Source organism: Andrographis paniculata, unplaced genomic scaffold (genome assembly GCF_009805555.1).
Source record: "Andrographis paniculata isolate CXL003 unplaced genomic scaffold, ASM980555v1 Contig55END, whole genome shotgun sequence".
NCBI classification, from domain to species: domain Eukaryota; kingdom Viridiplantae; phylum Streptophyta; class Magnoliopsida; order Lamiales; family Acanthaceae; genus Andrographis; species Andrographis paniculata.
Window position 1 is genome coordinate 399,214 of NW_026137590.1, and position 26,477 is coordinate 425,690.

The 26,477-nt window shown below is 33.8% G+C and overlaps 3 protein-coding genes across 3 annotated transcripts; 2 read left to right on the plus strand and 1 right to left on the minus strand.

Moving 5' to 3' along the window:
* The first annotated feature begins 13,937 nt into the window (after window positions 1-13,937).
* On the plus strand, window positions 13,938-18,103 carry LOC127256225 (uncharacterized). The gene is made up of 8 exons (XM_051282115.1): window positions 13,938-14,259; window positions 14,415-14,611; window positions 15,029-16,127; window positions 16,206-16,296; window positions 16,388-16,545; window positions 16,634-16,685; window positions 16,772-16,851; window positions 16,946-18,103. The coding sequence occupies exons 3-8, from the start codon at window positions 15,105-15,107 to the stop codon at window positions 17,534-17,536; spliced, it is 1,995 nt and encodes a 664-aa protein (XP_051138072.1). The 5' UTR covers window positions 13,938-14,259; window positions 14,415-14,611; window positions 15,029-15,104; the 3' UTR covers window positions 17,537-18,103.
* A 574-nt stretch (window positions 18,104-18,677) lies between these two features.
* Window positions 18,678-21,949, plus strand: LOC127256226 (acyl-CoA-binding domain-containing protein 1). The gene is made up of 6 exons (XM_051282116.1): window positions 18,678-19,477; window positions 20,511-20,616; window positions 20,714-20,820; window positions 20,976-21,067; window positions 21,287-21,384; window positions 21,610-21,949. Exons 1-6 carry the CDS (start codon window positions 19,002-19,004, stop codon window positions 21,778-21,780), a joined length of 1,050 nt encoding a protein of 349 aa, XP_051138073.1. The 5' UTR covers window positions 18,678-19,001; the 3' UTR covers window positions 21,781-21,949.
* Window positions 21,950-22,341: 392 nt separating this feature from the next.
* On the minus strand, window positions 22,342-26,434 carry LOC127256224 (luminal-binding protein 5). The gene is made up of 8 exons (XM_051282114.1): window positions 26,267-26,434; window positions 25,443-25,710; window positions 25,143-25,357; window positions 24,817-25,059; window positions 24,138-24,617; window positions 23,877-24,031; window positions 23,650-23,732; window positions 22,342-23,209 (listed from the first exon to the last, which is right to left on the minus strand). Exons 1-8 carry the CDS (start codon window positions 26,322-26,324, stop codon window positions 22,705-22,707), a joined length of 2,007 nt encoding a protein of 668 aa, XP_051138071.1. The 5' UTR covers window positions 26,325-26,434; the 3' UTR covers window positions 22,342-22,704.
* Between the last annotated feature and the right edge of the window lie 43 nt (window positions 26,435-26,477).

The following is a 26,477-nucleotide window of genomic DNA, read 5'->3' on the forward strand; positions in this document are numbered from 1 at the left end:
GCATTTCTTTATATGACCAAGCGAAGACATCTTGGAATTCGTTGAGAAGTCGGATGTAGGCATTCATATCATCCTCACCCAGCTCTTTGTTGACATAGACAGGTCTTGGGTGATCTTCATTTCCCAAGTTGACTTCTTCTAACTCGTCCACTGCAGCTTTGATACCTTCTTCGAGCGCGGCGGGTGCATTTCCTGCATCTTCTTCAATCATTGTTTCTTCTCCCCCTTCAGTGATGTAGCAGGATGATGCAACACTTTCTTCATTATCTTCTTTGGGTTTGGTGAAGACAACGGTTTGCCATTTAGCCTTTAAAACTTTACCGCAATGTATCGTCATTTTTGTTTGACGCGTCATGCGGGATGGAAAGCGGCTCTTGATTTCTTCATCCATCTCCACATATTTTGTTGATGTGGAATTCGTCTTGTTTTTCTTTTTATTGATCTTTGGTCCTAACCTTGTGAAGACAGAAGGTTTTAGCCTCTCGAAAACCGATACTCTTGCATTCTTCCCCTTTTGAGGTGAATTGGAAGACAAAGTCTCGCTTTCGGTGATATGATGATTTGCAGCCCTTTTGATAGCGATGCGTACGGGAGCTTGTGGCATGTACCCAAGACCAGCCCTCGAACCTTGGGTTGTCTGTGGTGGTAACTTTCCCAGCAGTGATTCCTCATTTGGATTATATCCAGCTTTTGTGAGAAGTTTGTAGGCTTTTGGGCCAAAGCTTTTGTCCTTTTGCAATCGCATAGCCTCTATTTTTTCCTCTTTTCCATTCCTTGTCTGCGATGGGGGGATTGGGTTGAGTGGGGTCTTCGGAAGAGTCAAATCTTTTAGAGGCTCAATTAATGAGTCTGCAGAACCTGAGGCAGGTGTTTTTTCTTTATCTCTTAACTTTGCCCCCAAGTTTGGTTGTGGTGCTTTGACATCTTCATGTACCTTGGATTTTTTTGCTTCTGTAGAGAAATATTTGGCATCCGCAAAGTGTGACTCGGCTTCTGCATATGGCTTTGTGTCTCCAAGAACTTTCTTTGTCACTCCATTTTGAGCGTATTTGAAGCATTGGTGCCACGTTGATGGAACTACACCATTCTCATGTATCCATGGTCTTCCCAAAAGAACGTTGAAAGATGTCTTTGCGTCTATCACGTAGAACAAAGGGTTAGTTTCCATTTCATCGATTAAGAGTCTCAATCTTATGGTGCCAAGTGCTCTTTGCCCCTCTTGATTGTATCCATGTATTGTCATACGACTCTCGAATAACTGATCTACTGGTATTCCCAATTTTTGCAATGTGTATAGAGGAAGGACATTGACTGCAGCTCCTCCGTCTAAGAATATCCGGTTAATCCTTTGTTCATGGATATAACCCATGACCAGTAATGGACGATTATGGGGTTTGGATCCTAACACCAAATCTTCATCAGTGAAAGTTATCGTGGCACATTCTTCACTCGATTTGTCTCTGATCGCCTTGCCACCTTTCTCGGTAGTGAGACAATATGATTCTTTGTCTTTTATGTCAACTTCGAGAGACCCGAACATGATTGAAGTGACATTAACAGAAGCAGAATCGTCTTCAAGGGTGATCTTTCCTTCATGAGCCAACTCCATGACTTTGTCTTTAAAGATGAAACAGTTATGGATGGGATGTCCTACGACACGATGGTATTTGCAATATCTTGGGTCATCAACCTTTCCAGCTTCCTCCGGTCTTTTTGAATTCGGAAGTTCAATGAGGTTTTCTCTGAGTAGATCGTCAAAGATTCCCGAGACGTCAGAATCCAGGAAAGGATAAGTTTTGGATTGCAACTCTTTAAGGGTTGGCCTTGGCGGTCTTTCTGTCTGAGTTGATTGTCTTTTCCTTGCAACTTCCTTTTCTTTACTTTGGATCTTCATAGGTGCTTTGGTCGTCGCTTTTATGGCCAAGGCTTCTTTTCCAAAAGATTTGATAGGGGCGTTGTTCCCCTTCTTTGCGGCATCATATCTTTCGTATCTTTTTGCTTTTGAAGATTCTTGAACTGGTGGTCCGTGCATCCCGCTTGAAGCCATACTTAACTCCATGTCATGAGCGCGGGTAGCAAGTTCTTCGAAAGTGTGGGGTCGGATCCCTTGCAGGATGTATTTCAACCCCCAGTGCATTCCTTGGACGCACATCTCTATACCGGAGGCCTCAGACAACCGGTCTTTGCAGTTCAAGCTCAAACTCCTCCAGCGGTTGATGTAGTCGATTGCTGGTTCATCTTTCCATTGACGAGTATTGGTGAGTTCTGTCATACTGACGGTCCTTTTTGTGCTGTAGAACCGGTTCAAGAACTCGTACTCCAACTGCTCCCAACTGTCGATGGAACCAGCCTCCAGGTCGATATACCAGTCGAAGGCGTTGCCTTTTAATGACCGTACGAACTGCTTTACCAAGAGATCGCCGTATGTCCCAGCGTTGTTGCATGTTTCCATGAAGTGTGCCACATGCTGCTTTGGGTTGCCTTTGCCATCAAATTGTTGGAACTTTGGTGGTTGATATCCCAACGGCATCTTGAGGGCGTCGATCCTTGAAGTGTAAGGCTTGGCATACATATTTGTTGGCCTTGAACTTCCTTCAAACTCCCTTTTGAGAGCTCCTTTGATATACTCGTCAAGTTGGGATAGATGGATGAAAGAGTCAGATGATGTTTGAAACGGCATTGGTCCCGCCATTTTTTCTTTACCGTGGCGTTGATCCATGGATGTTTCTGCTTCATTTTGGGCCTCCGAAGCATTCTGGTTGGTTGGTTCCGGCTTGTCCAATTTTGCAAGCAGTTTTGCGATGACATTGTCTTGTTGCTGCATGTGTTGAGACATCCCTTCAACAACTTTGGCCAGTGCAACAAGTTGGTCTTCTATGTTTGAAGCGTTCGTGGTCATCACCGGGGCATAACTCGATGCGGTCGAACGAGTTGCAACTTCTTGAGGGGTGCCCGGTGCGGAGGTACTCTTGAAGCTTTCGTCCTCCTCATAGAGTGAGTTTTGCTCTGTGATTTTCGGATGTGCATCCTCGGAAAATGACAGTACTCTTTTAGCCATACTTCGTGTCATCACTCCAGCATTCATTGAAGCACTTGAGGTTCTTGATGTAGTAGCAGCGACTCCTTTGGCGGTGGCGGCTAGAGCAGCAGCTTTCGACACAGCATTGGAAGTCTTGATTTTGTAGGAAGCCATTGATTGTTTGAGAATTCGACGGAAAGAGAGATGAAAGGTAGAGATGTCCCACTGGGCGTGCCAAAAATCTGTAGACAAAAAAATTGTGTTATATTTTTATAAACACAAAATTTGTACAAATTATATTTGTATTTAAATTTAATGCGGGTCCTATTCTCTATTCGGATCCTTTGATTCTCTCTCCGGGTCGATCCATTTTTCCAATTTGGATTTGGGTGGCTTCTTTGATCCGAAGGGATTTTGGTCTTCGGTTTGACTTCGCCGGCTTTTGAAGGACTTTGGTATCCATGTTGGCGATTTTGATCGTCGGCTTCGGATTGATGCCTCCTTTGGATGATCCGACGGAATTTGATCTTTGAGGGAGAGATTTAGTGCTCCATAACGCTTTTGGCGGCGTGTCCCTTTGACTTTTGGATCGAAGAGGGCCTGGTTTGCGCCTTTTATGAAGAACGCGACGAACATCTTCAAGCTTTGGGAGCGACTTTGGAGGCTCTTCCTTGGCTTTGATGGATTCCTCGATAGCTTTGAGAGATTTGATCCTTCCTCCGGCTCGGACATACGACGAAGAACGTTAACTTCATCGATTCGTCAACCAATATTGGATCATTTGTCCAAATCGGTGACTTTTCGACGAAGAACGCTTCGAAGGACACGAAGAACAATGAAGAACATTGCAGAGAGTCTAGAGAGACTTACCCTTGCGCGAGTCTTCAAATGAACTTCGGTGTCTAAATGAATTGGCCAAGGCTCCTATTTATAGGGGAGGGTGGCCTTGGCTTCCTTTTCGGATGGTGCCACGTGGATGGAAAGATTTTATAATCTTTCCTTTTCCCTCGGATGCCGTTTTCCATTTTTGACGGATTTGATTATGCACCTTCCTTTCTCGTCAAAATCTTTATATCATTGCCTTTTTTGGAAGATATTAATTTATATACTTCCTTTATTGACAAGATCTTTATATCATTGCCTTGTTTGGAAGATATTAATTTATATACTTCCTTTATTGACAAGATTAATTTATTTTGCTGCCAAATTTATTATGGCTCTATTTATGCACGTAATATTTGTACGATATCTTCCATTTTAAGCAGATTTTGCATTAATGGTTGATATTTATTGTACAAAAATTAACATATGTGCATAATTAAATACCATATATTTATTTTATTGGAATTTTATTTTCTTCCAAAATACATGATATTTAATTGATTTTAGACATATATTTTTAGTGTCTACAATATTATTTTAGAGTTAAAGATGTAATTTTATTATTTTTTATATTTCTCATTGAAAAATAACAAGGAAAAAAAAAGAAAAAGGAAAAACATGAGTTATTTAGAAATGTAGGCAACCACGCCCTATAGTTTGAAAGTATATTTTTTGTTGGGCCTGGTTTGTATGGTATTAGGTTCGATCGATGATTTATCCAGTGTGTACTTTCGGAGCAACTGCGGATTTTTATGCCATCCCAAAGAAAAAAGTATATTTTTCGTAAAGAGTCGGAAATCTCCTTAAAAACGGAATTTGTAATTAAAAAAAAAAAAGAAAAAAGTCAATAGATAAAAATACAGAAGCATGTCAGTGGGCCTAAAACTAACAATTTTGTTCTATGATTTTTAAGATGAATGAATGAATGTCTGTAAATTTAACCCACTTGTTTTACTATTTGTATTATGTATTTTTTAATATATATTTATATATATATTTGTGCAAAATATTAGTATTTAAGTAAATAAATTGAAATTCTTTTCAACTCAAATTGAATTTAAAAGTTTGAAATTAAATTTAAAAATATTTGATTTGAATTTTTTGTAAAACAAAAAAAAAAAAAAAATCAGAAAAATATTAAGTTGAAATAGTAAAAAAATTATGTATCATTATAAAGAAACACATCCCAAAGTTGCTTTTTCTTATTTCTTTTTTGAGTTTTTTATTTGAATAAAGAATAGGATCTTAATTTACATATTTTTTGGACACTAAGATTATTTTATTTTATATAATTTAAAAGTAAATTAATTCAGCATATAATTATCGACCTCTTGTGGATGTCATGTCAAGTGTGCGCTCCACATTAAATTTTTAAATTACAAACACAAAAGACCTCATCACATGCAAACAATTAAAATAATACATAAACTCAATTCCAATAAAAAATTACAAAAAATGGTAATCCCAAAAACACTAGGAAAAGCTTTGTTTAGTTTTTCTTCTTTTTTTTTTTTTAAAAAAAAAAATCTAAAATAATAAAATAAATATTTAATATGATATCTTAAAAAATACTAATAAACAGTATCAAAACTTCTAAATATATATATATATATTTACTTTTTTGAACAAGACATTTTTAGGTTGTATGAATTTGATAGAGTTTGTTTACTTAAGACTAACTTTTCTATAATTATTTTATATAGTTTGTTTATTTTATTTCATGTCTTCACAATTAATATATTAATTTTTTTTTTTTCACTTAGGAAATGTAATTTAGGCCATCTCCAACCCTCCACTCCATTTTTGCAGTTGTTACGGTAAAAATGAAGTTGATCTACAGTACCATAAACTTCAATTTTTACTCTAAAAAATATATTCCATATATATTCCTCTTTTATATTATTTTATATAACTTTTCATATTTATAAATTACACCCCAACTTTAATTTATTTTGACATTAGATCCATACACATATAATTTATAAATTATTTAAAAATTACATATATAAAAATTAACATTTATAATTAATAACTATTACAAATAAAATAATTTTAAATAAATAATTAAATGCTATCAAGACAAATATGATCATAATAATTAAACATAGCTTTTTACAAAGTAAAATTATACGTTAATTTTAAAAATAAAATTACATATCATTTTTAAAAAAATAAAAATTATATCACTTTTCAAATAGAAAAATTATATATCAATTTAAAAAATAAAATTATATATTACTTTCCAAAAACTAAAATTATATCACTTTTAAAAAATAAAATTATATATTATTTTTTAAAATAAAATAAAATTACATACAACTTTTTAAAATATAAAATTATATATTATCTACTAAAAAATTAAAATTACACAGTACACAAAAAAAAATATAAAAAAACACCACAAAAACTCCACTCCAAAAATGGAGTGGAGTATTACCGCAAAAATGGGGGGGATTTGGGGGTGGGTTGGAGCTCCTCCCCCCTCCAACCCATTTTTGGAGCCCCTCCCTCCACTGTTGTATACAATAAATGCAGTGGGTTGGATATGGTCTTACACGTGATAATAATATACACTGTGTTTCACTTACAATTAACAATATACACTGTCTTATTTTACATTTTTATTCATAGTACTTTTCAAAATATTTCAATTAGTAAAGTGTTACACGCTAATTACCTACTAAAAAAAAATAACAATACATTTTCTTTTAAGTTATAAAAATATATACATGCAAATAATAATAATGATGATGATGATGATGAAAAAAATGAAATGTTATTTATTTATTATTCATTCATCAAATGACTCAACCTTTAAACGAAGGATGTCTCACCGCTTCATCTATAAGAATTTAATTTTTTCTTTTAAGATGAAAATTAAGGACAAAGTGGTTAGTGGGGAGTTGGACGGATAAAATTGTTTTAAAAAAATAAATTATGTATAAATTTAACTAACAATATAAAATATAGTATAATTATTTCTGATGGAAAGAATAGTATATTACTATTATATGTATTTAAATAAATATTTCTAATACTTCATCAATTCCCTTAAAGTGTATTCAAAAAATTGAGCATGGAAATTAAGAGAAACAATATTATTTTTATATTTTTACAATGGTAAAATTAATATTTTTACATGATTACTATGTGGTTTTTAGATTAGACTAGAATGAGTACAAGAAATAGCGAGTGGTCCATTAGTAGCAATTACATAAACAAATGAAAAAAAAAAATATAGTTGATACAAAATTAAATAAAAATAAAATAAAATTATTAAATATAATACTCCATCAGTCTAGCTAGAAAGTAGATATATTTTTATTTTGGACCGTTCAATTACAAAGTAAACATTTCATTAAACATCTCATTTTTTCCACAAATACATCTACTTTATATCACATCATTACTTTTACACCAAAAAGTAAGGACAAAAATGTCATTATACTACTTTTAACTACCCACTATAGTTAAAATACTATTATTTTTTTAATATTACCTCAAAAATAATTGTTCCATAATCATTTTGATTTACATAAATACATTTAAAATTAAATGAACTATTTAAGATAATAAATTTTTTCAATAAAAATGAAAGTTGGATAATAAAGAGTGACATATAATGTAGTGTACGTGTGTGTCTCCTATTAATTAAATTCCAAAGTTTTGGTACACTACTACAAAAATGTTTAAATAAAATATAAAAACCCCCCAACGACTTTCAAATATATAAAATAAACATAAATATCTCACAATTATGACACGTCTTAATCTGCATTAAAGTTTTTTATTTTTATATTTTATCTTCTTCTTCTTCTTAATAATAATAATAATAATAATAGATTGCACCGATTCTTTAATATTTACATTTATAATCTATATTTTAATATTCTTAAAAGTAATGTATATATGTTGTGTAAATAATAGTCATTTTTTTATAAGATATATACTTAAAAATATATATATTTTTACGTTTATAACTAATGTATTTATTTTATTATTTTTAGTATACATAATTATTATAGTTATTTTTAAATTTACTAAATATAAATTTAAATAAAATAATAAAATATAATTATATTTATCGATCATTACAAATACACATAGTATTATTTTACAAAACATTGATTGTATTTTAAAGATATTTTAATTAATATATTATTATATAGTATTAGCTATCACATATAAAACATTAATATTTTATAATTAATGAATCTAAGCAAATTAATATTAGAATATTATTTAAATTAAATTTAAATATAAATATAAACCATACAGACTAAAAAGAATTTTAGTAGAAATAAAAAATAGTAATTATTTAATATTATATTCTTTTAAAATTCACTAATCATAAATAGTATTTAAAAAAAAAAAAAAAAAAAAGTTGCAAAATATATTAGAAGCTTATCCACAATTCCATACACGCACGCACACATATTTGTTGGAGTCCACTCGTGTAATATATTAACTTCCCAATTAAATTAGTATTTTAGATATGCATAATTTATCTTTATTTTTTATTTTTGTTAGTCTCATTTAATTTATTATTTTTTATTTGGAAATATAATTATACATTTTAATCACATTTTAAATTTTATAATTTTTAAAATTTTAATTAAATTATTTAATTATTTTTATTTTAATCTATAATTATTTTTACTGATATACCTTTTAATTATTTACTGATTATACTTTACATATTTTTTAGTATCAATAAGAATAGACTAATATTAAATGGGACGATGGAGTAGTAGTATAATAAAAGAAAATTATGAAAATTGTTGCAACACTTTATTAATTATCTACTGGTGATGCAATAATGCCGCTTTTGTTATTGTCTATCTTATTATTTACGATAATGTAATGTCCTTTTCACTTTACCTTTTTTTTTTTTAGTTTGGTACGGTAACAGTGTTGATTTGCTCTATTCAAAATATATGAAACATATAAATAGCATGAATTTTTATGTATTTTGTTAAATAAAAGTAGGTAGTTATATTGTACAGAGATAGTTTATTTGTAAATTGTAAATTAATTGTAAATTGTGTGTATTAGACTATACATGTATTGTTTATTTTATATGTTCTATTTGAAGGGTAAACTGTTTTTTAGTCCCGTAACTAGATCCTTTATCATTTTAGTCCTGTAAGTGGAGCCTGTCGCAAACTAGTCCCATAAGTGAAAAATTTTCGTTGTTTTAGTCCTCCGGCGCCAGAGATGCCCGCGTGGCTCGCCGGAGGTGACGTGTCCGCCAGGTGTCGCTGACCCGGCGGACACGTGGATTTTTTTTATTTATTTTTTCATTTTTAAAATTGTTTTTAAAACTTTTTTTAATTTATTTTTAATTTTATTTGTATTTTTTTATTTTTTTTATTTGATTCAATTTTTAAAAAATTAAAAAAATAAAAAATAAATAAATAAATTCACGTGCTCGCCAGGTGTCGCTGACCTGGCAGGACACCTGACGGACACGTCATCTCCGGCGAGCCACGCGGGCGTCTCCGGCCGGAGGACTAAAACAACGAAAATTTTTCACTTATGGGACTAGTTTGCGACAATCTCTACTTACCGGACTAAAATGATAAAAGGGTCCAGTTACGGACTAAAAAAACAGTTTACCCTTATTTTTATTATATTAAGATAATTATATGTCTATATGTGATGCTAGTCTCTATATTATGTATTTTTTATTCTTATGTCATGTATATTATATTTGTATTATATTAATATAATTGATGTATTTTCTCTTTACGTGTCATACCATGTTTATTTTTACATTATACATGTCAGCATTATGTTGATTTTTTTTATTTTTATATTTAACATAATAACAACTGTTTTTTAAATACATGCTTTTAGATATAATTTCTTTAAATTTTGAAAAAAAATAAAATAAAATAATACTCAATATTTTGAAAAACTAGTGTTAATTAATATTATCATTTTTTTTAAAATAATAATATTGTATTTAAACATATCTTTAAGTTTTACTAAGTTGCTTGTTTCTATAATTGTGATTGTAGTAAACTTTTGAGTATGTTGATCATATTGTTGTAGAATAATTTGTATAATACTAATAATTTATTTCTAAAAATTATTATTTTCTTATGTGGATTAAATATTAAACAATATTCATTTGTGTTAGCAAAATCCCAGACCAAATTTCCTATTAGTGTACAATTTAATGAAGCATGTGTCCCAAGTGCTTGTATTGTAATTGTGGTTACATATTTGATTAGATAGAAACATTCATATTAGACATATTACCCACTAACTTTTAATTAAAAAAATATATGTATTTATTATAAACACTTGAATTAAATAATACTTCCTCCTTATCAGTATTATTTTTATTATTTTTATATATTTCATTCAAAAATATCTATTTTTTATTATAATAAAAGAAATCACACACTAAAACTAAAATATTCATAATTTTTATATATATTACAAATATATCATTGCACATATAATTATACATAAAGTACAAATGATAAAAATATTAATAACATTTCACACGCTTCAACTAATTAATAAAATATTATTATTTTTTAATATACTGCAAAAAAAAAAAAAACACACACACACACAAATAAAGACTTTGGCTAATTTGAGGCCAAAACCAAACATACATGGTGTGTTATTTTTGTGAAATTTTTTCATATGTTTTTCAAAAAAAATAATATATTATATATATTTATTATTTTTATATTATTTACATAATTTTTTCTATAATTTATATATATATATATATATAATCTCATACAAACACATCCTCAATTTCTTACCATTTCAAAAACTTGAAATTTTTGCTCACTTTAGCTTCTATATATATATATATATATTTATATGATCCAATCTTATCGTTGGCTATAAATAACTTAATTATATTACAAGAAATGCAATAAAGAGAGGAACAAAATCCAAAAACAATTGATGTCACAGTAGGGAATTAAATAGTTTTGAAATCAAATCAACACCTAATAATAATAATAATAAATAAATAAATATATAGACAAGTGATGGTGTCCCACGGCAAATTTTTGTGGTTGGATTTAAAAGATTGATTGGCTGTGGATCATGCAAAAAAGAAGTTTCTTATTTTTAATTATTTTTATAATTAAATATAGTATAATTTATTTTTATTTTTTTTCCAATAATTGTTCGTGTCATATCATAATATTTTTACACACCAACAAAGGGGTTTTTGTGTCACATCATGTGTACGTATATGTGTATCTATAGTTTCAATTGTCCCATGGATTTATTTTCTTGTAATGAAAAAACGAAACATATCAGGTGGTTTTCACATTCTCCATTTTTGCACACTTAAATTTCTATTTCTATTATTATTATTATTATTATTATTATTGAATTGTAAATAAATAATCATAAGTTAAATTTACTTCCTTTATAATATTTTTTTTCAATTATTTTCGTTTATCTCATTCAAATGTATATATTTTTTACTATAGTAAAAATAATTATACATTAATATTGAAATATTTTTACATAATTTATAAATATACAATTACACATATACATAAAGTACAAAATAAAAAATAAAAACCATCTTACACACTTGCATTAACCAATAAAATACTATTATTTCGCATAGGATGAAGATAATAGTATTTTATTAATTAGTAAAAGTGTGTAAGATAATTTTGATATTTTTGTCATTTATATATTATGTATAAATTATTATAAGTATGTGTTATTATATATTTGTAATTTATGTAAAAGTCACAAATATTTTTATATTAATGTGTGATTATTTTTTAGTAGAATAGAAGAAATGATAAAAAAAAAAAAATACTTTCAGTTTGGATGAAAAAATTATTATGAATTATGTGTTGAATATACCAAAGATAAAATGAGCCACAAGTTTTACAAATATTTATGTTCATGATTGAACTTTTCGATAATTAATCCATTTATAATCTATCTTTAAATATTGAAATTTGGCTAGATTATAATTAATCTAGTTTTTATTGTGTAAAGAAGAAAGTGAGAATGTGTGTTTGTTCGAGGTTTGGATTTTGAGTTGGGATTTGAATAGTAAAAATTTTGAATTTGAATAATTGTATGATGTGATATAAACATGTGCTGATAGAAAAAATGAGATAAATAGTTAATGCATTATTATTGAAAATTGTACTAAATAAATAATATTTAATGGTTTATTTATTCAAATCTATATATCTTCTATTACAATAAAATATCTTGAAATAAATACAAAAATATTCTTACCATAAATTAATATTAATTGAGGTCTTTATACTTGAAAGTGCAAAATTAATTATCAAATTTTTCTTACTCATCTCTATTTACTAATAAAATTATAATCTTTCCATCATCCAATTCTGTATTTAGTTTCTTTGTAATTTATGCTTAATTAATTATGATAAATATTTATTATTATATAAATCTTTAAAAAATAAATGATAAAAGGATAAACAAATCTTTGAATCATTATATATAAGGAAATTTTGTTATTTACAATTAAATATTTCCAATTGTGAGTGGTGTTATATAATAATGTTATACTATTGTATGTTACTCTACTTTAGGCATAAATTTAGGGTTTGTTTGGTTAGTATTTGAGTGTTCTTTTTTTAATTATTATTTTAAAAGTTTGATTTAAATAATAATATTTGATACTTTTCATCCCAAATTAAAGTACATTGGTTTTGTAATAAATTTCAAAACAATACTAATATTTTTTTAGCTAATGGAAATGTTTAAGATAATTTAGATATTTTTAATTTTTATTTTATATGTATATGTAATAATATATTTATAATTTATGTAAATGTTCATAAATATTTATGAGTCTGGAAAACCAAAATAAAAAATAATAGTTTGAGCCGGAACGAATGAAGCAATATATATATATTTTTAATAAAATATTATATTAAACATATTTATTTAAATAAAAAGCTCAAATTCAAAGACAAATTAAAATGTATTTTGTTGTTTTTTAGATTTCATAGTGTTATTACACATGGATGTGTTAAGTTTGGTTTTGCAAATAATATTTTAGATATAATATATATTTTGCGAGATTTTGATTTTGTTTAGTCTAGATTCCAAAGCAATTTTTTTTCAAAAGTTTTTCAATATTAACATTTTTTAATTTAAAATAGTAATATATTTTTTTTAATAAAACATTATTTGTTTGTTTGTTTTGTAAAAAACAAAAAACACATTTCTCGATACACTTTCATTATTTTTTATATTACATGCACAATTTTTTATATTTTACATAAAAAAAAAAATCTCTTTAAACCATTTCACAAAACAAACAAACCTTATGCTTTTATTGAAAATTTATTAAATAATACTTCTTCCGTCAAAACACTCTGCAACATATTTTTGGTATATTTCAAACATTCTACAATATTTATAAAATAATAAATAATTAAATATATTTAATTCTTACATCATACTTTTATCTTATCATATCACTCAAATAAATAAATAAATAATTATATTTATGTATTATCACATTATTCTATTTTATATATTTATCACTTATCACATTACTTAATTCTGACATTATTTTACTTAATAATAATAATAATAATAATTGGTGTCGATACTTAACTGATTTTCGATCATTCCATAATGATTATGATACGACCAATCTCTAATCTTAGGTAATCATTGCGATGTCATAATCTTATAAACAGCGATTAGCAAAGCATCATTAATAAACCACGTGCCACCCAATATTAATTAAATTTAATTAATTATTCGGCACATAATTACGTCCCCCACACACACACTTACTTTAATTAACATCTCACCCATAATTTTAGACGGTAAATCAGAACCGCGATTTTGTTTCAAAATAAGAGTCCCTTAAAATCGGAATCAAAATCGTGTTTCTAATCTCGACCACGCTTTTAATACAAATAGACATATATATATATATATATATAGTGCTAACTAACTTGGTTTCGTATATTTTTATCTGAAGAAATGATTCTTCCTTATTCTTCCCTCAAACAAGAGATAGAAACTGAGGACAGTGAAAATTGTGTGCATATACAAATGTGTAATTGCAGAGAAGTACTGTTAAGTACACATACACACATCCATGGAGGTCGAAATGGAAATCTCTTTTCCTCGGGCCACCCATTCACGAATATCAAGGAATTTCTATATTCATTGTAATATTTGCTTTCCAAATTCCATATGTAGCGTTTTTGGGAACCCTTAAATTGCTCACTTCTCTTCCTTTCCTTGCTTCCTCTCTGGAGAGCTAAACCCCTCGGCCTCTGTTTCTCTCTCTTCCTAGTCTCTCTCTGTCTATGCTTCAATCCGATCTCATTAAACCGAGCAAAATCCACGTGAGAACGCCCTCCCCATTTTACTAGAATTTTATTATCGATTTTGCTTGATAGATTCGTATATTGTGAATTGAGAAATGGTAATGAGAATGAGGAGTTTTTGGACTTAATTCCTTTCGGTAGTGTAGAATTCACATCTTGATTAATTTCTTCAGGTCTGTGGGTGGAATCCCTAATCTCGGCGGGGAATGCGGCGGTTCTAAAGCCGTCGGAGCTTTCGCCGGCGGTTCTAGTGAGTTTGATTCCTTCTTACTTGGATTCCACGGCCGTCAGACTCGTCGAAGAGGTGCTCCGTTGGCGAGATTCTCATTCTCTTGCAGCAGCAATGGGATTAGATATTAATTCTTCACAGGTTAGCATCTTCCTAGATTAATGGATATTAATTTCGATAGTGTAGTTTATGCAACTGGTTTTAATGGCTGTAAAAAAGGTAGCCCGAGCGTGATGACGGCGGCAGCCAAGAATCTGACCCCCGTTGGATTTGTTTATCCTTTTATCATTTGATATTTGAAGATTTAATATATAATAAATACTGAAAACGAGGTTCAATGGCTGTGGATTGGGATTGGGATTGGGATCGATGTTTTTAGATCTATTGTATATTAGTAGAGTAGGTTTGAACTGTAGCGGTATTTGTTTAATGTTCTTGCTGGACTGATGAGATTATTTCATATTTGTTTATTTGTAGCTTTGGATTTGCTGCTGCTGTTGTGTTTTTTTGTTGCTCGGTTAAATTATTGTTAATTGAGCTTTGCTTTCTGTTCTAAAGGGTTTATGTTGGAAGGGGCTAAGCACAATGTGAAGAACAGTTTGTGTTTTTACATGGATTGAAAGCTGAGTTAATTATGGATAGTTTTGGTGAAGATGATGAAGATATTCAGTTTTTTGATGCCCGGGACGAGATTGATCTAGAATCCGACGACGAATTAGATTGTGGTTTGAAGGGGTGGGAGTATGATGTGTGGATTAGGACACCTATGAGTGTCGGGGAGCGCCGCAGGGAGTTCATCGGGATGATGGGATTGAGCACACCGGAGTTAGGTGCTAAATTTGTCGAAAAAGTTGTGGGAAATGGGAATAATGAGGCTGTTTTGAGAGAGTCAAGTGATGGCGTCGAATTCGATTCCTTGTTGAGTTGTGATGTCGATGATCGAATTAATTCGTGCGAATTCAATTTGAGTGAATGTAGAAAGGATCAGGGGATTGGAGATATCGGATCGATGAAGCTGGGGCATATTCTGTTCGCTGAGAAATTCGAAAGCCGTTCGAAGAAAATCGAAGAAAGAGCGGCTGTTCTTGATTCTTCTTCGCCATTGAAGTTGGGAAAATCGAAGCAGAGGTGGTTGAGTAAACTGAACTCGTTCACCTGCATCACTTGTAGCAACACGACCGGTGATGACATGGTGATGAACAGTTTGGGGAAATCCCGACCCCGGCGAGTCAAGGTTAGGCATTCCCGGAAAAAGCTGAAGGAGCTTTCGGCATTATTCATTGTTCAAGACATTCAAAGCCATGAAGGTTCGATTTTGACGATGAAATTCAGTCCCGACGGACAGTACCTAGCGAGCGGAGGCGAGGACACGATTGTGCGAGTGTGGCAGGTCGTCGAAGACGTGAGATCATCACGTACCGTCGAAATTCCCGACGCAGACCCTTCGTGCGTGTACTTTTCCGCGAATCATCTCTCCGAATTGGAGCCTCTTATGGTCGAGAAAGACAAGGTCGATTACACTAAGAGTTTACAAAAAACGCTCGACTCGGCTTGCGTCGTATTCCCGCCGAAAGTGTTTCATATTTTTGAAACGCCTTTGCACGTCTTCAAGGGTCACACGGGAGACGTCTTGGATCTTTCATGGTCGAAAGATAATGTACGAACTCGACCAGATTTAGCTATGTCGAATTTGTTGTGTTTATTTTGAAGCTGATTTTGGTTTGTTTCTTTGCAGCGTTTGCTTTCGGCATCGATCGATAAAACCGTTCGACTGTGGAGAGTTGGTGTCGATCGATGCCTTAAGGTCTTCAAGCATAGCGATTACGGTATGTTAGGCGAACTCGAAACTATAGTTAAGCTGTGAGTGGAATGGCCATAACTTTGTTTGGCTAAGAAAACACATCTAATTCTTTGCAGTGACATGTCTTCAGTTTAATCCGATCGACGGCGATTGCTTCGTCAGCGGTTCAATCGACGGAAAGGTCCGAATTTGGACAATTGGTTGCGGCCAAGTTGTCCGATGGGCGGAGATGAGGGACATAATCACGGCTGTTTCGTATCGACCTGATGGACAGGTTAGCAACACTTATCTTTTCAGACATTACGCATCTTTATACGACGCACCGCGCTAATCGTCATTGTCCCGATTTCGTTGTTGTACAGAGTGGGATTGTCGGAACTATTACAGGCGCCTGCCGATGTTTTAACATATCAGGTACCTCGAGTGTTCTTCGCTATTCGATTCTAATCGTTATTGTTCGATTTGTTTGAAGTTCTTATGATTCAAAAGTTTCGTTTTAGATGATAACTTGGAGTTGGAGACAGAGATGTGCTGGAGTAATAAGAAGAAGTCGTCGTGCAAACGGATAACCGGCTTTCAGGTAGGTTCTTACACATTCGAATCCCTTTCGAGTTCGTTGCGACATTTGTTTCATTGAATGTTCGGATATAATCTATGTTCATGTCCGAATGCAGTTCTTCCCGCAAGACCCGAGCAAAGTGTTGGTCACTTCCGCCGATTCTCAGCTGAGGATATTACACGGGACGAACGTAATCTGGAAGTACAAAGGATTGCGAAAAGTCGGGAATTCTATATCCGCAACGCCGACCTCCGATGGGAAGCATATCGTCTCAGCATGCGACGATTCAGCCGTTTACGTTTGGAACGTCAACGATCCGTTGTTCTCGCATGGGAAAGTAATCAAATCGTTCGAATATTTTGCGTCGGAGTCCTCCGTCGCAATACCATGGCCCGGGATGAAACCCGGTGGCATGCTCGATGTCGACGTGCGTATCGACGCGTTACGGTTCTGGTCATCCACCCGGTTCTCGTTAACGCACGAGTACCTCTTAGACTCGGGGTCAAAAGTATCCGCGACATGGCCGGAGGAAAAGCTCCCGGCGTCGTCGGGGACGTCCCCGATGTCGAAGGCGCAGTACAAGCTATTCAAGACGTCATACGATAGTTCGTCGAGGAGCCATGCATGGGGCCTAGTGATCGTCGCGGCCAGGTGGGATGGCCGGATCAGAGTATATCGGAACTACGGTTTGCCGGTGTCGGTTTGAGTCGACAACGACGGGTTGGCTGTATTGTATATTGTCGGGCAGGTGACATGGGCCCGGTCGGCGAAAAGCTTGTGCATTATTGGGGAAGGGCAGGTGGGAGGGTTGAGGGATTGGTGGCCCGGCCCGGCCCGGACTTGTTCGTCGGGTGATTGTTGTTTTTTGTTGTCGAATGGTGGCAGGATATGCCGATGCTGAGAACTGTGGGTATGCACGAGGGCTGCGGGGCCTTGACGAAGCTCGGCCTCGCGACCGGCTGGTGGTGGGTCTCTGTCGGATTTGATTTTCGGGGTTGGGGTAGGGGTAGGGGTGGGGTGGTGGATCCACCCTATGGTCTGAATGGTTGGGGTGCCTTGTTCTGCCGATCAACGAAGCGGATTCGGGACGGGACGGGATTGATGGATGAACTTAGTGAACGGAGAGAATTTTGTAAATAATGATGTGGAAGTATTAAGATTATCTTTCCGAGATTTTGCCAACACTTTTTGCAGGAATTAATATGTTTTTGTTTATTACAAGTGGTGGCACAGTTGATCCGTATAGCAAATAAATACAATTAAAAAAAAAAAAACAATAAAAATATTTATATAAGTTAGACATATGTTTTAATAAAAATAATACTATATTCGAGTGTGTTACCAAGGTGCAAAATTTTTTTTGATAGATCAAATGTGTAATGTTGGTGGCATATACATAATTATTTTATAGTAGTTTATTAAGATATTTTATTTAAATAAATTTGATTAATTTTAATAAAAATAAAATAAATTACTTTGTAAAATATATATAAAACATATATATATATTTATTTTCAAAGTAAACAAAGATGTGCTTGTTTTATGAGATTATAAAAAAAAATATTTTTATATAAAATATAAAAAATTGTGTAAAAAATATAAAAATATTAAGAAAGAAATAAAAGAACAAACTACAAATCCCCAACTTCAATTATTTTTAGAAGAAATATATATGCATATGTAATAACTGGACCAGCATATCTAAAAAATTAATATTGGGCTTTAAAATCGTGTAAATTATATATATATATTTCAGAATTGGGCTTTATAGCCAGTCCACTTAAAGTTCTCGCATTCACACTGTAGAGAACTGCAGGAAGAATAACCGGAGGCAAAAGCGCCGTCCTGTAAGTAAAGCATATAAATCGGTGGACAGAACATTGTCGGCTCGCATCCGCCGCCCGCCACCTGCATCGCCGCCGTCGACCCGATGCGTCACTTTCTTCCTGTTTTGTTTAACCATTAGTGCTTTCACGGTGAACTCGTATATGCCTAGAATCCAATTAGCGTAGCAATACTATTTCCACGGTTGCTTGAATACCTTTCGATTTGCAAAACCCCTTTTTGTTTTTCTAAAATTGATTTTCCTGAAACGATCAAGAATTTTGCTCAACTTGGTCAAGAATTCCCCATTTTTTTCCCAATTTTGTAGCTTAATCAGACCTGCTGTAATGGCGGATTGGCAAGACATGCTTCAATCCGTTTTTATTGGGATCGTTTTCTCGTTTCTGCTCGCCAAGCTTTTCGCCGTAATTTTTACCTTCCGCGAAGAGAATCTTCGAATCACTCGCGCTCATTCTCCCGAATCCGAAGGCGAACAGCGGACTGTAGATCCTTCGTTAGGGTTTCCGGAAGAAATCGACCCCTTGATTCCGGGAGATGCTAAATCAGGTGGAGGAAGTGCTGCTGCTAGTGAGGATAGCGATAGTGATAGCGATGACGATTGGGAGGGCGTGGAGAGCACTGAGTTGGATGAAACCTTCAGTGCTGCATCTGCGTTCGTCGCTGCCATGGCTGCTAGTCAGGGTGCTGTAAAGGTTTCGAACGATGTACAGCTGCAGCTGTACGGATTGTACAAAATAGCGACTGAGGGAAAGTGTTCTACGCCCCAACCTTCTGCGCTCAAAATGACTGCTCGTGCCAAATGGTAAACTTCTGAGGCTTTTTGGTTCGATTATTATCAGTGATAATCTATTGTGGTGTAAATTTTTAGTTTGTGATCATGGCAGTGGTTGCTTGTTTGATCTATTGCCTGAATCTTTACAACGTTTTTTGATGTGTAGTTTGTAGTTAGGTTTTGGTAGTGTTCTTGAATTTGGTGACACCATGTTCTCCTTACATTAGCTGATTGCCTATATACTGATATGAGATTGCTTTGCATTTCAATTGCGAATTATGAAAGGTTTTGAATGTGTTTAGATATGTTTTGTAAGTGTTTTTGTAGTTTCGGGTTGCTTCGGAATAGTAAAACGTTGAATAGAACCTAGGTGTTCGATGTGAAATAAATATATTTTGGGTGTGATTTATTGAACTGAAAATAGGTCTCTATTTACATAAATATGTTTGGGAGTTTTTTCTACTGTTCATCAGCCATAATTTTGTCAAAATACATATTTTCACAAAATGTCACATAATATACACAATTTTTTACTATTCCCAAAAATCTCCAAAACACTAACAAAATCTAGTAGGTTTTTGACCTAATATTTAAAAGGAAAATAGTTGTTGAATGTGATTTTTCGAAAGAGAATTGTACTATTGACTAATAGTGCGAAAGTAAAATTGAAAACATAATTAAACAGAGCCCTTATATCAATATCATATGAATTATAAGGTTAGCTATTTTCAGGTGTATGATTCCTGCTCGTATTATCAGCTTTAACTGAAGAGTTGTGTTTTGTACTACTAAATTTAGTGAGTCGGTGAACTTTCTCGGCAACCAATTGGTGTGTAATTGCTTGCATTGAAGTCGTTATCAGTTTAGCTCTATCACTTCATAGTTTATTTCACTTAGTCGGCCGTACTGAGCAATTCCTTGTGTAAGATTGTTGGTTGGTGAGAGGTTGTGGATGAAGCTAGTTATTGCCACTGGTATATTGGATTGTTGTTTACATTCTCGATGCATTATATGTTTGTCCATTAAAATTTAAAATATCTTCGGTCAAACTATGATGTGCTAGGCAAGCGTGGAATAAACTAGGGGCCATGCCAGCCGAAGAAGCAATGGAAAAGTACATTGATCTTGTTACCGAATTATATCCCTCATGGGCAGATGGCGCCACCACTGTACAATATGAATCATTTAGATCTTTCTACTTGTATGGATTTCACGTTCAATTTGCACCCTTCTTATTAATTTAAACCTTTGAATGTCGAATGGCAGAAGAGAAAAGGTGAAAGCAGTAGTGATGCTTCTGGTGCTGGCAACAAGGGGCCAATTGGACCCGTTTTTAGCACATTTGTTTACGAGGAAGAACCCGGAACTGAGCTGTAAGGATACCAATCTCCTACCTAAATTATGCGTTCTTCAAGCTAATGATCTTACTAGATCGAATAAGTTCTTCAGCTGTCACGTTTGTTCAAGAACAACAAGTGCATAAACAATTAATTTAAATTGTATCACAGTTTTCCGTAAATGTCTGCAGTAAAATGGATGCCATACATGCCTTTGCACGAGAAGGAGATGAAGGGAAGTTGCTGGAGTGTATCGAGAGCAATGTCCCCATAAATATGAAAGGTCGGTTCTAGTAGAATCTGCAAATTAAGAATTATAACTCAATTAATGTTATATTATTGTGGTTAGTGACGACAAAATAGTTCAATTTTGTGTGATGTTAAAATTCCCAACTTTCCAAACTGACCGATGAACCCTTTTCTAAAAAATTTAACAGCAATTTATATATTTTGATTTCGAGATAGTTTCTGTTCTTGATATTGTTTGGTCAAAATATGGCAGATAGCGAGGGCCGTACGCCTTTGCACTGGGCTGTGGATCGAGGCCATTTCAATATTACGGCTCTGCTTCTGGAGAAGAAGGCTGATGTCAATGCTCAGGTAGATAGAAATTGTTTCCTCGATCGTCTTGTAGCTATTATTAAATCACTGATTATGTCATACTGGCCTTTTACTATTAGAGTGTGTTCTTTTATCATACTTTACCAAATTTCTACTATTCATCTAATTTTTTTTCCTCGAAAACATCAAATCAAATATATATATATTTTATTTTTTATATTATACTAAAAAATTATTTTACATTTAAAATTTCACATAAAAAAGGACGACGAAGGGCAAACTGCGCTGCACTATGCTGCAGTTTGTGAGAGGACCAACATTGCTGAGCTACTTGTGAAGCACGGCGCTGATGTAGAAGCGAAAGACAAGGAAGGAGATGCTGCGAGGGATCTTTGCCAATCGAGTTGGCCGGGGTTGGAGTTCTTATCCAAGTAAAGAAAAAAAGGTATTTATTCGACTGGTAATTTATGGACTTGTACATGATGGTTGGCTGGCTTCTAACGTTGTTGTGGGTAGTGTTCAAATTTTGAATACCGGGAAGGGAAGAGGTTGTCATGGCTGATACGCTTTTGTTATGCTTGCTAATTAAAATGGATGGTTTCTATATTGTGTCTATATATATTTATTCGCCGGCTGTTCTTGATATAGTGCCTAATCTTTTAACATCTACTAGCATTTTGCTCATTACAACGATTTCCAGAAAGTAGTTAAATGTTGTTTTTATTGGATAAGAATTGTAAAAATATTATAAAAAAATACTAATATTTTACTATTGAAATATGTTACAAACACAAAAATTAGTAAATACACAGTGTAAATATGCGTAGTATTATATATATATATAATATTAATAGCAAAAATATAACAAAAATTAGATTTGTGTCTGTTTGAATACATTGAACGAGGTAAATCACTCAATCTTAGCCTGTTTCTTTATTGTTGTGTCGGTTTGAATACACTAAACGAGGTGAAAAAAAATATGTGTCTCGAGTCTAATTTACATGCTATTGAATTAAAAGGAAAAATAAAAAAATTATGTAACAAATATGTAGTGACATATTTTAAATGGTTTCATTTTAATAATTGAAGTAAACAATGCAGTATTAAAAGCACTCCCAAAATAACAAATCAATCAATTTTCACATGTTACTTATTACTTGGTGTAGAGAGTAGTATCACATGGAAGAACATAAAACCTCAAAACCCACCAACCATGGCAGCAGAGGCAGAGTAAGAGTAGGGAAGGATTCGTCAAAACCATCACTCACCAACTCTATTTCTCTCTCTTTCATCATCTCCTCAAAACTCTTCACGTCCCATGCTCTTCAACATCCGATCCATCAAACAACACCATCACTTCTACAGCTCATCATGGTCATTGTCGTCGTCATCGCCGCCGCCGCCGCTGCCGCCAGGGGCGCCACCGGAGCGCTGGTAGACGGCGGTGACAATAGGATTGCACACAGCCTCGACTTCCTTAAGCTTCTCCTCATAGTCCTCTTTCTCCGCACTCTGGTTGTCGTCCAGCCACTCGAGGGCCTCCTTCGTTGCCGTCTCGATCTTTTCCTTCTCGTCTGACTCCAGTTTGTCGGCCAGCTTGTCCTTGTCGCTGATCTGGTTCCGCATGTTGTATACGTACGTCTCCAGGCTGTTGCGCGCGTCGATCCTCTCTTTTACCTTCTTGTCCTCCTCGGCGAATTCCTCGGCTTCCTTCACCATTCGCTCGATCTCATCCTGACTTAGACGGCCCTTGTCGTTGGTGATCGTGATCTTTTCGGATTTTCCGGATGCCTTGTCTTCGGCCTTCACATTAAGAATTCCGTTGGCGTCGACTTCGAATGTAACTTCAATTTGAGGAGTGCCTCTGTTCAGGAGATTAAAAAACAGAATATTTGCAAATACATAAGTATTTGGTATTCGAAACAAACTGAACAAATATCCAAAATCTCAAACTGAAGAATAAATACCCAAAATCGCAAATCATATATGAATCGAAAATTTCGGTTAACTGAATTTTTAGTTAATCAAAAAATATTTTCAAATAATTCGAACTAAATTGAATTTAAGAAAAAATATATTAAAAATAATTGAAAGTTTAATTAAATAAAAATATTTGCAAATATTTTGAACCGCACCGTATCGAACTCGAAACTGAATATCAATATCAAATATACTTCGAAGGTTAACTAAAAATTTGATCCGGTTCAACCGTTCAGTTCAATTTTTTTGCCCACCCTAGTTGTTGGATTAAAAGACTTAAATCAGGTATATATATATATATTTAGTTAGAGCATTGGAGATGACCTTGGTGCTGGGGCGATTCCGGTGAGATCAAATTTTCCGAGCAGCCTACAATCCTTCGTAAGACTTCTTTCACCCTCGAAGACCTGTCGGCGACACCATGTTTCGAGTTTGGTGTTATCAACAGTTTGGGAACAATGTGTTTGTTTTGCAATTTAGACTAAATAGTAGTCTTTTTATGAGAAGAAAAAATGTATTTTTTTTTAGTCGAAAATAATAAAAAGACATACCTGAATGGTGACTGTAGTTTGTTGGTCCTGATAGGTGGTGAAAACTTGTGATTTTTTAGTAGGGATGACAGTGTTTCTTGGAATCAGTTTAGTCATCACTCCTCCGACAGTTTCGATGCCGAGTGTCAATGGAGCAACGTCCAAGAGAAGAATATCTGGTGATCGGGGATGGATAGCATTTTCAGTATACGCATGCATGTAACATGTAACTGAATTGATTGATGATCAGGAAGAAATGAAGAGTGTTTGTTGTGTGTGTACCTTTGGTTTCGTCGCCACCTTCGCCACTCAAGATTCCTCCTTGAACTGCAGCACCATAAGCAACAGCCTCGTCGGGGTTTACGCCTTTGTTGGGCTCCTTCCCGTTGAAGTAATCCTTGAGAAGCTGTTGAATCTTCGGGATTCTTGTGCTTCCACCTACAAGTACAATTTCATCGATTTGGTTCTTTTGTAAACCAGCATCTTCCATGGCTTTCTTGACAGGGCCCATTGTCTTTCTGAATAGGTCGTTGTTCAGTTCTTCGAATCGAGCTCGGGTAAGAGGCTCGGAGAAATCTGTGCCATCGAAGAGGGACTCGATCTCCACTCGAACTTGGTGTTGACTGCTCAAAGCTCTTTTAGCACGCTCGGCTTCTCGCCTTAATTTCCCAATGGCCCTGTTATCCTTGCTAATGTCCTTCCCGTGCTTCTTCTTGATCAGTTTGATGAAGTATTCCATGATTCTCTGGTCAAAATCTTCACCTGATTGTAATCATCATAAAACATTGTTAGCATAATAAAAACCATGTTGTGAATTATCCTAGAAAGATTAATCTATATAAGCAGTTCAATATATTTCAACATTGTCTAGATCAAGAATGCAATTACTCAAACTCAGATCCAAGAAAAAGGTTTCGATTATAGTAGGAAAATGATTGTACGGAAGCATAATGATCCTTACCTCCTAAGTGAGTGTCTCCATTTGTAGCAAGAACTTCAAAAACACCATTATCAATTGTCAAGATACTGACATCAAACGTCCCGCCGCCAAGGTCGAAGACAAGAATGTTCTTTTCCCCACCCTTCTTGTCCAAACCATATGCAATTGCTGCCGCAGTCGGCTCGTTAATAATTCTTACGACATTCAGTCCAGCAATTGTGCCCGCGTCTTTAGTAGCTTGCCTCTGAGCATCATTGAAGTATGCTGCAGAACAGAACAGGAACAACAACAACATCAACATTGATTCGATATTTGTGACTTTAAGGCATTCAAAGACTCCAACTTACCAGGAACTGTAACAACTGCATCCTTTATTGTCTTCCCAAGGTAAGCCTCAGCTGTCTCCTTCATCTTAGTCAAAATCATGGCGCTGATCTCCTCAGGACTGAACACCTTAGTTTCCCCATCTTTAACTTTCACCTCTATGTAAGGCTTACCATCTTTGTTGATAATTTTGTAAGGAACAAGCTTCATATCCTTCTGTACTTCTTTATCCTCAAACCTATGGAGTAAACAGAATTAGAAACAGCCATAATATACTGTCCCAGAGTCACGGCTATAATTTATAGAAATGAAACAGAACGTACTTTCTTCCAATAAGCCTCTTGACATCAAAGATAGTCCTTACTGGATTAACTGCTGCCTGATTCTTTGCAGCTTCACCAATCAACCTCTCGCCGTCAGTGAAAGCCACCCATGAAGGAGTGATACGGTTACCTTGATCATTCGCCACGATTTCAACGTGTCCATTTTTATAAACACCAACACACGAATAAGTTGTCCCGAGATCTATGCCAATAACTGTTCCAAGTTTTGCAGCTTCTTCTTTCGCTATGGAAATCGCAAACAAACTCCCTGTTCCGAAAAAATACTTCCTTGTCAACATATTTACTGCAGTAACTGTGAAAGGTCTTGCAATGTCCAACATTCACATACATTGAAAGTTTCTACTCACTCATATCATTATCTGAACTCAAGCAAACATCAGATTATTTATCAACTAGTCTTTTTACGAAGAATAATTGTATGAAAACACTGAGAATCATAAACGCGTAGATTTTGCAGAATTTTATATAATTTGTGTTTGTTTTATTCATCACTAGCAAACATGATTCGAACAAAAAATAAATAAATAATCAGTACTTCAATATCACTACAAACTTATCATGGCTGTCCACAAACGTAACAATTTGCTTCCATACACCGTTCGAAAAGAATTCAATAACAGCATCCAGAAATGATTTCTTAAATTCCAACTGATTTCATGAATTGATCTTGTTCGTTCCTAACCAAAAAAATAATAACACAGCACTCTTACCATAATGCAATCGAACACCTTATTAGAACGAACACGCCACGGAAATAATTCATTAACACATACTCGCCACAATTGATTTAAACCGACACTCACCTATGAGTACGGTCCAGAGAACGATCGAAGACGCTGATCTCTTCCACGAGCCAGCCATTCCTGCAAAGCTCGGCTACCGACAATATTACTGATCTCTTTTCCCCTCGAACTCTGTAGCTTCTCCTCCAACGTGCGAACAGCGAATCTCTTAATCTGCAGAGAAATGAAGAGTGGAAAGAGCCTTTATATAGTTTGCAGCATCTCACGATAC

Coding starts and splice junctions, on each gene's coding strand:
- LOC127256225 (XM_051282115.1), top strand. CDS start 15,105: ATGGATAGTTTTGGTGAAGATGATGAAGATATTCAGTTTTTTGATGCC. Junction 16,128..16,205: donor TTTCATGGTCGAAAGATAAT/GTACGAACTCGA, acceptor GTTTCTTTGCAG/CGTTTGCTTTCGGCATCGAT. Junction 16,852..16,945: donor AACGGATAACCGGCTTTCAG/GTAGGTTCTTAC, acceptor GTCCGAATGCAG/TTCTTCCCGCAAGACCCGAG.
- LOC127256226 (XM_051282116.1), top strand. CDS start 19,002: ATGGCGGATTGGCAAGACATGCTTCAATCCGTTTTTATTGGGATCGTT. Junction 19,478..20,510: donor ATGACTGCTCGTGCCAAATG/GTAAACTTCTGA, acceptor ATGATGTGCTAG/GCAAGCGTGGAATAAACTAG. Junction 20,821..20,975: donor GAAGAACCCGGAACTGAGCT/GTAAGGATACCA, acceptor AAATGTCTGCAG/TAAAATGGATGCCATACATG.
- LOC127256224 (XM_051282114.1), bottom strand. CDS start 26,324: ATGGCTGGCTCGTGGAAGAGATCAGCGTCTTCGATCGTTCTCTGGACC. Junction 24,618..24,816: donor TGGAGACACTCACTTAGGAG/GTAAGGATCATT, acceptor GATTACAATCAG/GTGAAGATTTTGACCAGAGA. Junction 23,733..23,876: donor AAACTACAGTCACCATTCAG/GTATGTCTTTTT, acceptor TGTCGCCGACAG/GTCTTCGAGGGTGAAAGAAG.